This window comes from Pteropus medius, unplaced genomic scaffold (assembly GCF_902729225.1).
Source record: "Pteropus medius unplaced genomic scaffold, Ma_sr-lr_union100, whole genome shotgun sequence".
Lineage (NCBI taxonomy): Eukaryota > Metazoa > Chordata > Mammalia > Chiroptera > Pteropodidae > Pteropus > Pteropus medius.
This window is the reverse complement of record NW_024340700.1, coordinates 6,886,346-6,899,473: the sequence shown is the minus strand read 5'-3', so window position 1 is coordinate 6,899,473 and position 13,128 is coordinate 6,886,346. Positions and strand designations below refer to the sequence as shown.

At 55.9% G+C, this 13,128-nt stretch overlaps 1 protein-coding gene across 15 annotated transcripts in view; it reads left to right on the top strand.

Moving 5' to 3' along the window:
• WDR27 (WD repeat domain 27) overlaps positions 1-13,128 on the top strand; it is a 51,240-nt gene that overhangs the window by 21,979 nt on the left and 16,133 nt on the right. For 8 of the 15 annotated variants that reach the window (XR_005657119.1, XR_005657118.1, XM_039881825.1 and 5 more), the window contains exons 9-17: positions 668-788; positions 2,203-2,309; positions 3,228-3,295; positions 3,544-3,665; positions 4,064-4,146; positions 7,597-7,675; positions 9,494-9,571; positions 11,206-11,297; positions 12,291-12,380. Coding sequence is in view for 12 of the 15 variants with exons in the window: in XM_039881825.1 (XP_039737759.1) it covers positions 668-788; positions 2,203-2,309; positions 3,228-3,295; positions 3,544-3,665; positions 4,064-4,146; positions 7,597-7,675; positions 9,494-9,571; positions 11,206-11,297; positions 12,291-12,380 (840 nt within the window). In the remaining 3 variants the exon portion in view is untranslated. The remainder of the gene's footprint in view (positions 1-667; positions 789-2,202; positions 2,310-3,227; positions 3,296-3,543; positions 3,666-4,063; positions 4,147-7,596; positions 7,676-9,493; positions 9,572-11,205; positions 11,298-12,290; positions 12,381-13,128) is intronic. The other 7 variants (XR_005657125.1, XM_039881902.1, XM_039881892.1 and 4 more) reach the window with 5 other exon arrangements.

Below are 13,128 nucleotides of genomic sequence, written 5' to 3'. Positions count from 1 at the left end.
CCTATGGCTGGTCGCCTGCCGGCGCCCTTGGCCCAGAGCCTCCACTTGTCCGCAGTGTCTGCCGTCCCCGTGCGCACTCACGGCTGCCACACTGTCTGGAGGAGCTTGCACTGCTGGGAAACTGTGGATCCTGCTTCCTGATCCAGCCAGTGACTCAGAGCGGCACGCAGCCCTGACTCTCATGCTGCAGCAGACGCGTCTGCTGACCTTCGACTTTATCATCATTGTTATTCTTTTAGTTTAGTTTGTTTCTTTTCTTTCTTTCTTTTTTTTTTGCAGGTAGCTTTAAGCCATTTCTTTCTAAAGCAGATCAGAAATTGCCTTTCTCTAATGTATCCATTTTTTCCTAATGCTTTATGTCTGGCTTTCATTATTTCTCACGTAAGTCCCATTAGCTATGAAGTACCCTCAAACCCGCTTTAGGGATGGGAGTCGAACCTGTCTCAGCCGTCCAGCCCCTCCTCCCCTCTTTGTGCTTCTGCACCTGAAACTCCCTCCCCGCCCTACAGGCCCCTGGTCTCTGTTTTACCTCTAGCCTTGTTCTTTTTACGACGTGTGAACTTGAGTCAGACCTGAGTGATTGGAGCAACAAGCGCTTTGCACAGCACCCCGTGTTGCTGTTTGCCTGTGACCTCACTGATCAGATCATCGGCACTTCTGTTCCTAGGGGACAGCCAGCCTCCCTCGGCAAGTGAACTGGAACAAGGGGCCAGCACCGAAGTGGCACTGCCTGTCCTGAGCCTGGCTCCCTGTGACCTTTCGCTCATCCTACACCCTGAGTGTGCATCGTAAGTATGATGAACTCGGCTAACGCCACATGAAGAAGACCTCTTAAATTAGGTTTATTTTTATTAGAATGAGGAAAATAAAACTGAATAACTTTAGTCTGGTCGAGTAATAATAACTAAGTGTTCTTAAGATTACATATTTTAAATCTTAAAGTTGGTCAATTGTTTTTGAATCTTTTAATAAAAGAAATGAGATTATTTTCATTCTGCTCAGCACAATCTAGGTGGATCCTGGCTTCCGTAGTAGGGCAAAGGGGACTGTAATCGTAACCATCCTCAGGCTTCTCCCATTTCTGCCATATGTGATACATTTAAAGTTGACCCCAGATGAGTTTTATTTGTCTGTGTTTGATTGAATATTGAAAACACTGGCAATGTAAGGGAGCCACTGTTAACCGTGCTTAAAGGGTACACGGGGATTGTATCTGCCTGTGTCCTGCAGAGCGCTGAGGCTCTAGAGATGGCTGAAGACTGTGGTCTCCTGGACGAGAGGCGAGCGTTGGGCAGGGAAAGCCGAGGAGGCTGCGTGATGGCCGGGCCAGCGGTGTGGCCGAGCTTCCGCATGGGTGCCTGCCTGGTCCGTGCCACGGCCTGGTCCACACCACGGTGGAGGCGGGGGTCGGCCGGTGCTGGCGCCTAGTGGAGGGTCTGAGGCCTGTGCCCCCCACCTCCTAGAGCAGTGGCCACGACTGGAGGGTGCACAGGGCATCTCGGGATCTGACTCCTGTTTAAGACCAGCCACTTGGCCTGCCCGTGGTCTGGCATTGCAGGCGGGGACACCAAGAATGGGCCCAGGGAAGTCGGAACTGTTGGAAGCGGCGGGTGACGATGAGGCTGCTGTTTGGACCAGTGTCCTGCAGTGCAGGGGATGACAGGCGGGTCTGGGGAGCTGTTCTGAGTCCCAGTCTGGCATTTCCGGAATGAGGCTCATTAATCATGAAAGTTGAGAGACTTTCACGTAGTTTGTGAATGAGAAGCAGCTGCCGCAGGCCGGTGTCTGCCTCGCGAGCTCTGCTGCTTCGAGGGCAGCCTCCTCCTGAGTGCGCTTCTCACTGCCCGGCGCCATCTTTGGGGCAGTGGTCACGATGGCACCGAGCCCCTCACAAGGACACCTGTGTGCAAAAGACGTGGCATCAACCTCTTGTGACCACAGAGGAAATGACCATGCTGCAGATCACAGTGGAGTTGGGACCGGGTTGTGGGGAGCGGACGCCTAGGAAGCCCGTTTAGCTCCGGCCTGGTTGTGGCGATGACAGCCCGGGCGAGGGGAACCAGCGCCTGCGACAGCACGCGGGGCCGCTCCCGTGTCCCCGCGGTTATGCGCCGCTCGGGAAATCGCGTGGCGCTCCATGGCGTCCGTGGGAGCGAAGATCACGGTAAGGTCGTACAGTGTCTTTGTCTTTTCCATTTACAGGTGTCTGTCTCCTGAGAATACCAGCTGCTTGTGGATCGGGAGCTCAGCGGGTTTGTTCGTGTTTAACTTGGCGAACTTCGAGTTCGAAGCCGTCCTCCATTACAGGGGTAAGGTCCAGCCAAGGTCAGGGGGCCTCTGATGTAAGTTTCACATAACTTCAGTGCTTTTAACTGCTGCGGGGACTTTGAGTGTTAGGGCAGAAGGCCTGTCATTTGAATTTGAGGACGGTGCGTCAGCCACTAGCGGTAGGTGGCTTGCCCTCCGCAGGTTCCTAGGTCACCAATGCGTGCCCGAGCCCCAGGGGCGTGTGTCTGGTTCTGCTCTGAGCTCTGGGTGGCCGTCCCAGCTCGCAGGCCTCCCCGAGGCTGCTTCCCATCCTGCAATCGTCCTCTGCCATCTCTGTGGGCCGCCCCTGCCCCTCCAGGCACCAGAGTGTCCCAAGGCTCCTGGCGAGGGCCCCTCAGTTGTCAGTGTGTCCCACCGAAGGCTTGGCACTGGGCCTGCACAGCCTCGCCAGGGGGTTGCGCTCACCTGCGTAAAGTGAGCGGACAAGCTCTCCTTCCAGTGCTGCCACCTGCCCCCACACCTCTTTCAGCCCTACTGCCGGGAGCCTCTCCGCCCCCTGGGAAGGGGCCCTCCTCCGTCCCCCGCAGTGAGAATGGCCCAGCCCCCTAGGTGCTTGTTCTCCGTGAAGCTCCCCTGGGAGAGGCGCCTGTTCTGGGGATGGCTCGGGAGTGTCAGGGCAACTTCCCTGAACCCTCTGGACGGCTGCTGGCCTCGGGGGCTGAGCCCTGCTTCTGTCCTCCCTCAGCTGGCCGTCCCTGCTCGTCCCGTAAGACAGCTGAAATGCCGTGACGCCCGTCCGTGCTGTCCGTGTCCCAGCGTGGCGTCTGCTGAGCGGCACTGGCGTTGGGCCCTGTCCTGTCCCTGTGCCATCGCAGCCCCAGCGGGGCCGGCGTGCCGTGTGGTCGGGAACGTTCCCTCTCTCACCCCTTACTCGTCACTGTCTACTTCTATTTCCTAAGATTTTCGGAACCTCAGCATTCAAGTCGCCGGGTCATGCGCCATGACGAACGAGGCCGGCAGCGATAAGGTCAGTCGGGAAGGCTCGGGCCGGCGGGGCCGGGGCATGCGGGCCAGGTGTGCTCACGCCCTCCGTGTGCAGCGAGCGTTAGGCGGGAACATCCTCACGAATCCCTGTGCGTGCGGCCACCCGTCCGGCCAGCAGCACGGCCATTCACGTGCTGCCTGATGCAGGCTCAGTGCTGCGGGAGGAATGAGGGGGCGCGGTCACGGCTGCGTCCCAGTGACGTGGTTGTTCTGTCGTGACGTGTCCTGCAGGCGTTCTGCGTACTCGCCTCCCTGTTTGGGAATCAGATCGCCGTGCTGGAGGTCAGCGTCTCCGCTCTGGGGCGGGCGTGGCAGCGCCCCGCGCCGGCGCGGCCTCTCTCGGTGCTGCCCAGGTGAGTCTCCCAGGCGGGGACCTGTGTGCCCATTTGCCAGCTGGTAGAGTCCAGATTCTTCTTTGTCTTAACAAAAGTGAAGTTTGGTTGAGTCCTGAGTACACTGACCGAGTTTGGAAGAACTTCCCGCTCGAGCCGTTGCCTCCATCTTGTTCAGAACTAAACGGCTCACGGTTTATTTGAGCACGAAACACTATTTCGCATAGTAGGTTACAGAACAGTGCGTTTATTAAAAATACAAATTTACTTTTGAGAAGGATAAGTTTAAGCTCGATCGTCATCCTCACTTGGAAACACGGTATGTTCGTATCCGGTGAAGAATTGTTCGCGACGGTCCTCAACGGATGTTTTGTTGAAGTGGCTCCGTCACGTAGTACAGTCTTCTGTGTTTATTTTAGCTCCTGTGTCTTGTCGACTTCTCCGCTGTATTTCAGGATTATTGAGGAAAAAAGTACCAAGCCAGTTCGTCAAAAACAGTCTGGTTAGTATAACATACTCTGAAATAAAAAATATGAAGGCCGTCCGCTCCCTTAGCCGCCGCCGCGGTCGGCCTTGCGCGTGGCCGTGCGGGCCACGCCCGTCAGAGCGACTGCGTCCCGCCCGCCTCGTCCTCCGCGCTCCCCCTCGCGTGTTGTTTTGCAGGGGGACTGTGCTGCACGTTGCTTCCCCTGAGTTGGGTATAAACCGTAGGAATTCAGTAATATTTAAAAACACTGGCGGTGGTTTCTCTCGTGGCTGCTGCGGCGGTGCACAGGGTGGACACTTGTAACGGCGTGTCACGGGAATAATGGTTCTTATTTCTCTTTGCTGAAGAACTTCAAGAACTTCAAGCAAATCCCGAGCGTGGTGTTATTGTACCCCACACACTCTGGGTGCATTTCTAAACACACGTCCGTTTCCTTCCTGGCCGCGATGCCATTGTGTCAAAACTAACAGCAATTGTTTGGTATCTTGTATTAGCCAGGCCACAATCAATTATTCTCAAAAGTATTTTCTCATTGTTTTGTTTTAAGCAGCATCCAAATAAATGCACGTTGCTTGTTACAAAAAAACACTTTTAAATTAACTTCCCTTGGCAATGACTTATTCTCTTCAGCGACCAACCCACAGTCCTAATCAGTCTTGTTAATCCTCTTGTTGACCTGGTTGAAAAACAGTAAGTGTGCTCGTCAGCCCGTGTCTCCTCCTCCCTGTCTTCCGCCTCTCAGCCTCTCCTGTCACACCGCGTCACAGCATGTCACATCCATCAAATAGCACACATCACACGTGCATGCCACGTCACATTACCTATGAGATGGCCATGTCGTATGCATCATGCATGCCGCCTTTTACTCAGGAAATCAGGGTGCTTTCTCAGGTGCCAGGGCTTGATCTAGAGCTAGGGATAGGATTTTAAACAAAATGGAGAGACCCCCGCCCCCCAGAGCTGACACTCTAGTCGGGGAGCACGCAAAGATGACGTGTCCCCAAAGACTGGTGGTTGCAGTGATGACAGCTCTATGGGGCCTTCCCTCCAAGGACTCAGCAGAGGTCACAACACAGGGAGACCTGATGGGGTTCGAGGAAGACAGAGCTTCGGGAGGGCTGGGCCGATGTGGGGGTCACAGGGGAGGGAGCCCTGGGGGCCCTGGGCGTGCAGGGGGCAGGTGGGGCAGCTCAGAAGCCCCCCCCGTTTGCTTCGGTCCTTGCCCCTGTTGTCATCACCCTGTCCTCTTCAGGAGGTGGAAAAGTGGGTTTTATGTGGCGTTCGCTGTCCTTTCCGGGGCGGGGGGCGGTCTGAGTACCGATCAGCGTACTGATCGTGACGTGGATGTCAGGCCAGCTCCTCACAGAACTTTCAATTCCTGTGCCGTCCTCATGGTGAGGAAAGGTCGACAGTCTCTGCTAGGCACGATGTGGTCTTGTACTTTGCATGGCAATAGTCTGTTTTTGTGCTCTTTTAAAAACATTTCATTTATTTCTCTACTTGTGTGTATTTTTAATTGTAAAATGTATATAACACAATTTACCGTTTTAACCATTTTTAAGTGTGCACTTCATTGGCTTTCAGTACCTTCGTATTGTTGGACAACGTAAGTCTTTTTGAATCATTTTCTTAATACCCCAAATGACTTCATGTTATGTGTACGTTTCTATTAAAGGTTTTTGGAAAAATTAGTAACTAACAGATACTCATTAAAGTTGTTAACAGTCGGAAAAATGCTATATTGTCCAGATGATATTCCACAATTCTAAATGTGTTTGCCTCAAAGGCACAGCTTGCAGAACGAGCTCCATGTGAGTCGCCTGTGTGCGGGAGCGTGTCCTGCGGGGGTGACTGTCCGATAAGCTGGACACGTTCCCACCAGAGACCGAGGGTGTCCCGGCTGAGGGACACACGACTTTCCTCCTCTTCACGGAATCCGTTCCTTTTGTTAGCTGTTGTTCTTACGTGTTTTATTTAGATTGCCCCTTAAAAGTGGAATTTCATCTTTTACTAATATGGACCATCCATTTCAGAGGAGTGTGCGATGTATTATGCTTCGCAACTAAATATGCTGCTTAGATTTTAGAGCCGAATGTGAGAGCGATGATCACAAACAGGTTATCACAGAGGTCATGGCTTCTCTGTACCCAGAGAGTGGTGAAATTTTAAAGTGTTAACTATTTATGACTGTTTAGAAGATATTCATATGGAAAATTCACGGAGGGGACTGATTTATGCGAGTGCTTCCAGCTGACATGTGCGCCCTTCTCCTGACGAAGCATGACAGGAATAACGAAATTGGTGTGAAGGGCCCTTACGTGTCAGTGCTTAAAGCGTTAATTAAAACAATGTGCAGTTACGCACTTGCGGACTTTGACGTCAAGGCTTTCTCGTCATCGGGTACACTGACATGCCTCTGTAACTTTACTGCCTTATCCTGACATTATTTTTCTGTTGGCTTTTGAAAGTTTTTCTCAGGGAAGGCCTTTTCTGTTTACCTGATGCTGAGGTACAGTTTTATCTCTAGTTCTCCTACTCTTTGGAACTTTGGGGTCCCAGGTCCTAGCTGAGGTGCCTGCCCCACGCTGGGCCCGGCTTTCTGTGTGAAATAAATATTCTTTTAATGTTTTCATTAGGTTCGCTTGGCTTTTCTTGGGAATATGGTTCAGGTTATCAGTTTTGAAATTGTATCAGAACTGAATTTTTTAAAAGAAAACTACTTTTAGAATTATTCGATATTATGCAATTACCCATTTTTCTAAAATTAAGGTGTTTTACAGATTGAATACCAAATATTAAATGTAAATAAATTATTCTGGCAGAATTTTACTTTGTCCGAAAGCATTTTTGAGGTTCGTAAATCCATGTGACGTCAGGTTTCATCAGCAGTGCTGTGAAAAATGTATGTTAAAGATAGGGCAAGACGTTCCCTTGCCGACGAGACGCTCTCACGCAGCCGTGTCTCAGTGGCTCGTCGTACTTATTATTCTATTATGTGATAAAAGCGTGAGAGAGAAATTTGGATTGGTTGAGAATAGCTATGCTCGTTAGCAGGGAAGGGTGTCCGTCACTGCTTTGTGAAGTGCACCGCTCCTCGCCGGCTGGTGTTCAGGCCAGTTTTAGTGTTGCACGGACAGGACGTCCCGTGGACCGGGTTCTGTGTGTGGCAGTGGCGGGCAAGGCCGCGGTGTCGGTCCACGGGAACGTGGGACGCGCAGCAGTGAGCAGTGCAGTGCCGTGTCGTTTCCGGCGTGGGAGAAGCATTTTTTGCTGTTTTCTTGTGCTTTGGCCTCGATTTTACTTTCTTTGCTGGTATCGGTGGGTTTGGTGTCAGGTGAGAAACCCCTTGAACTTACAGGTCGCGAACCCGTTCGGTCCGGACCTTTCTGTCTCTAAGGGGCTGAGTTCTTGTCGTGACCGCAAACGGCCGCGCTAACGGACCCTCTCGAACTCGTTTCTGTGCAGCGGCCCGGGGCGCCGTGCAGGACCAGCCGCTGGTGTTCCACAGCCGCGTCAGGTCGTCCGGGTACACGGCGGCGCCGCAGTGAGTACGCGCGCCTCGCGGCTGCTCCCGCCACGTGGCAGCGGGCTCGGCGCAGGCCCCAGGCCGCCCAGGGGCGCCCCGCGGGGGGAGGCAGGCGCACGCTGGACCCCCGAACGTCAGTCACAGCGGAGGCGGCGGCAGCAGGCATTTATCGAGTGCTTCCTGTGTGCTGGCCTCCGATCCGCCCTTCGGTCTTGACTGGTCAGTGACAACGACAGATGACCTCATGCGGGAGGGACAGCGGGGGCGGGCGAGGGGCATGGCCACGGAGACCTGACCGGGGCTGCTGAAGCCCACTGTCCCCCGCACTGGCTGTCCGGGCTCGGCCTGCTGGGGTGAAGACGGGGCAGGAAGCACTGTGACACTTGGGAAGGGTCGGGGGCGCCCAAGCCTGGACGGTCCCTGGTCGTACAGGAGCCCCACACTTCTGAGAAGCAAATTAGGCTTTTCTGTGTAAAATGCAACCTGCTGCCACCCTCCTCCCACCTCGAGTCTTGACCCTTTGTTCTCCACACTGGCAGAGGGGCCCTGCTGTCTGGAAGCCCCAGGGGGCCCCACACCCAGACGTCACCCCTTCCAGCTCCCCTCGCATGTCCCCCTGTAGCCACCCTGGCCTCGCAGGCTGCACTGTGCTGACGCGCCCGATATGGGAGCCCAGAGTGGGAGCCCGGAGTGGGTGTCCGCAGGGCGAGGGGGCCGGGTCACGGAGGGCCCTGGACACCAGCCTGGGAGTTGGGGCTTCCCAGGAAAAGCACGCGGTGATGTCACAGGCTTAAGTTTTAAGCGGGTGACCTGGTCAGGACATGCAGCGTGGTGGCGTCCCTGAGGCGTGTGAGATGGATGGTGGGGGGGAGGACGGCCTTGCTGTGCCGTGGCCTCCTCGCTCCTTCTCAGGTGCCCCGCCTGTCCCTGCTGGTGGCCCTGCCCTTGGTCCTCCGTGTGGCACACTTTTCCCCGAGCGTCGCTGGGCTGGTGGTGCTGCTCACCCAGGCCCTGGCTCGTGTCAGCCCCCGGGGGCTTTGAGATCCTGCAGCAGACGATCTAGCTGGTGGCCCAGGACCAGGCCGACCCTGCCCCAGCTCGTTGCGACCACGCCGGGCACTGTCCAAAGCCGAGTGTGCTGTTGCTTTGTGCTGCGTGGGCTGGATGCAGGCGCAGGGTGGGACGTGGCTGTCCCCATACCTGTCCCTGAGCTCGGCACCACGCGGCCAGGACGCGACATAGCCGGTTGGTCTGCAGCGGGCACTGAGCTCCCAGGGCTGGCGTTTACATGGAGAGCAGCATGCAGGGTGGTGGCTGAGCTACTGCCAGGGTTTAATGTATGCGTTTTACTAAGTTCATTGTCCCTGCCCGACACCTGTCACCTCTGTCCCTGAGCAGGTGTCTCAAATAATGTCTGTGAGTGGGATTTGGCTTCTATTTTCATTATAAAAATTTATTCTCCAAAAAGGAAACAATGTCATAAGAATCGTATTTTGTATTCAATTTGAGGCCTTCTCTGTAAGTGGTTGATCGATTTAAAAATCTTTCACACAAATTTCAGAATTCGATCCATAGATAGTTTACTGTGCGATCTTTGCAAAAATGATTTTAAGATTTTTTAAGCCACAATTTATAAGTAAATAGCACCGTATTCTCCAGAGCTTTAAAACCACATTCTTTTCATTTTCCAGTATTGAAATAGCCAGTGTAGACAGTTTCCCCTTCCCTCGGCTGGTCTGCAGTTGTGTCAGCTGCGTGGGTCTCAGGTGTGCGGGGAAGTCCCCTAAGGTGCCTGGACCGGCGCTCTTCGGGAGTGACCGAAGCCTTTCTCCACAGTGCAACTATGTTTTCACCAAAGACCAACATCAAGAACGATTGTGAGAGATCCGCAAAGTGCAGGAGCAGCCACAGATGGTGCGTAGCCCTGACGTGTGTCCAGTCGAGTCTGAAGACATTTGGAGAAACCTTTTAAATACGTAATTGAATGTTTTAAGCAGGTGCGAGGCCGCATATCTGCGCACACGTGCACGTGCTCACAGACACATGTAGTCACATTTCTTTCACGCTCATGGCATCTCAGACGTGCTGCTGTTTTCACCCCTTAATGACATTGCGATGTTTTTGTTAAAGTTTAGACTCAGGTTTTGTAGTTGATGCTTGTTCCTGTGAAGCTCCTCAGGGGAGAGCTGGGTGGAGAGGTCTGGGCCGCAACCGCGCCCCGTGCCGATTCGGGCCAGCGACGCGCTCGAGTGACGGTGAACGAGCCCGTTCATGTAGACCGGAGGGCGTGGGGACCCGCAGGGCCGAGCCCCACACTGTAGGGTGACGTCGCCTGCACAGGTCACGGGCTCGGAACCTGCAGCGCCGTCCGCTCTGGACCCATCGCATGGACACGTGAGCGACCTCCATCGGCAGGACGTGGACGGAGCGCTGCTTCCAGCCACGTCTAGCGAGGGCGCTCCTCCGGCCGCGGCCCGCTCCGCGCCGGCACTGTCGGCCTGCACAGAGCACCGCGCACTCCAGCCGGCACGGTGCGGCCGCGTGTGACCGCGTGTGACCGCATACCGCCATCACACCGAGTCTGCCTGCTCGGGCGGTGTTCGTGCGGGGAGCCTGGCATGCTAGACTGAGCCAGCATGGGACGGGCCGGTGGCAGTGATGCGGGCGGGGGACCCAGCACCTGCCCTGAGCCCGGGCGTCTGAACACCGGCCAGGCCTGACACTGGCTGCTGCGAGGCGGGCCCGCCCCCATTTCTGAGTGTGAGTGTGTGTGAGTGAGCGAGCGTGTGAGTATGAGAGTGAGAGCGTGTGAGTGTGAGTGAGTGTGACGAGTGTGAGCATGTGTGTATGAGCGAGTGCTGGTGAGCATGTGAGTGTCAGTGTGAGTGAGCGTGTGAATCCAGGTCACAGCTACTTTCTCTGCCTCCTGTTGTGTGTCCCCGGGCTGTGCCGTTGCCACCACCTGGGGGCTGTAAATCCACCTGCTGAAACTGCTCGGCGAGGAGATTTTGCGTAAACGCTGCCACCCTCCGGCGGGGCCGTGCTGCCTGCTCGCAGGCCCTGTGGGCCCCTCCCCAGCGTCCCCACCAGCATCCGCCCCTGCTCTGGATTTTCAGCACCAGCCCCTTCCCCTCCGCCCCTTCCTTGTTGCTGTTTTTATTTTAAGCTGTGCCTACGATCATCTTCGTGGTGCATAGAAGCCATTTATTATTTAACTGGTATTGCGATGGCCACACAGAGTGTAGACTATAAACCAGAGCGCACTTCGTCCAAGGACCCGCCCCCAACAGTCATCGCAATGTGCGTGTCGGTTTATGTCACACGTGGCAGATTCTTGGTGTTCTGTGCTTGGACACGTGTATTTTTGGCACTATGGAATACAGGTTTGGTTTTCAAAGTTACTGCATGGTTTTGAGTGTGAGAGTTTGTACACGTGTGTACTCACGTCTGACGGATAAAGTCACACACGTAAGTAAGCCCCGTGGTTTCTAGTCCTTCTGTCTGGAAGCTTTGAACTCGGTGTCTGTTTCCTCTGACCTCCCTCCCAGCAAGGAGCGCCCTTCGCAGAGTCCTCTGCCCACCCAGCTCAGCAGGCGGCGTGCTGTGGCCCCGGCGGCTGTGCGCTGCATCCAGTTCTCAGGTGCGTGGTGAATGGGTCTCGGGGACCTTGGTCACTTGGGGTCGTGTGGCCATGCCCGGGTCTGGACCAGCATGGGGGCCGACCCCCGGCTGGGCGTGCAGCGGCCGCAGACCGGCACCGGCTCTGAGTCACGAGCTCGCCCAGGCCTGCGTCCCCGTGTCTGGCCGTCTCCCCCCGGTCCCAGGGGCCTGGCGGACGGCTGCTCTAGAGGGTCGCTCACCAGCTCCCCCGGAGACCGGTCACCCGGTCCCAGGATGGGCGGAAGGAGAGGGTCTGCACGGTGGACGAGTGGGTGCGTCCGCCCTCGGCGGAGCCTTTCCCATGGCCCGTGCATGCCCTGGTGGCAGCGCCCTGTTCTCTGGGCACCCGGACGCCTTCGCCGGGACGCTCCTGTGCCACGTCGGGGGAGGTCAGGCCACCCGCCTCCACGAGCGTGCCACCAGCCAGGGCCCAGAGTGTGTTAGGTGGCATCCTGGAGGTCACCGCTGTTTACAGCCATGCCGAATTCCCCTTGCTTTTCGTAAAATTCTCGCCAAAGAGGTTTTAAAGTAAATTTGGGAAATTGGATAATGCAATGTTATCGTAAGTTAGATATGTTTATGCAGTTTGACATGCTTGTTCTTGCACATGTGATCACGAAGCAGGATCAAGTTGGAGTATCAGGGGGAAAAGCTGTCACTTCTGCCTCGTCTCAGGGAACGATCGGCCTAGCCCAACATGCCACTTAATCTCTGTGGGCGGGTCCGGCTGCCGTGGCTCAGCGGGGCAGCTGGGGTTCAGGGCGCTCTGGGTTCTCACCGTGCTGGGCCGACCAGCCCTGCGACCCTGCTGGTCCCCGGGCACCTCTGTCCACAGAGTCAGGCGGCTCTCAGCGCAGGTGGGCAGGAGTGGGGAGACACCAGGTTAACGAAAAATTCTACGTTTCACCTGCTGCAAGTGTCACTCCTGTGAGTGGTGGGTCTATAAGGGGCGTCTCTTATTTTTCTCAAGCAGCAGATGGACGGCGGCTGGCCTGTGGCTTAGCCAACCACTTGTCGCTGGTCTTTGATGCTGATCTTACTGGGACACCTGCTGTTTTTTCAGGTAAAATGTGGCCAAAGTTCAGTTAACGTGAACTCGTGGGGGGGTCTCGGTTTGGTCCTGGTTGTGAATTGCGAGGGCCGCTTTCGTTTCCTTGAAGGGAAGCACAGAATAGAACAGAGGCTTGAATTGGGTGAAACAGTGAGATTTAACAAAGAGACAGCTCGGCACATCACGGTGAGTGTCACTCGTGAGGCCAGAGCTGCAGGCACCGTGGCAGTGCCCCGCCCGGCCAGGCCCGGAGCCTCCTGGGGGAGGCGAAGTCGGGTCCTACAGACGTGCGACGAGGCGTGTGCTGAAAGGTGGAAGGGTTTGTTAGAGACGTGTAAGTGTGGCAGGAAATCATTTTTTGTGCACGAAGATCTGAGCTGAGGGCCATGGTGTTACAGTATGTCCGTTCACGTCGCAGCGGTGACATCCAGGTCCCGGTCCTGAAGCCAGGCCATCGGCCATCCTCGGCAGGTTCCCGGGGCTGCTCACTTCAGGGTGTGCCTTGTAGACACTTGAACAACACACATGCGTGTGCGCGTGCGTGTGCACCCCCCAGAGGCCTGCGCTAGCCCGCGGCTCATGGGCTGCCGCGGAGGGGCCCGGTCCCCACGCGGTGCCTCCCAGTGTGCGGGCGCGAGGCCCGGGGGGCGGGCAGACCCTGCTCGGCGGGCACCCCCTCCTGCTCAGGGTTCCAGGCCTCTGTGGCTCGGCCCGTGTGCGGCCGCTGCCAGGAGCGGCCTTGCTGTGGCGCCTCGCGGCC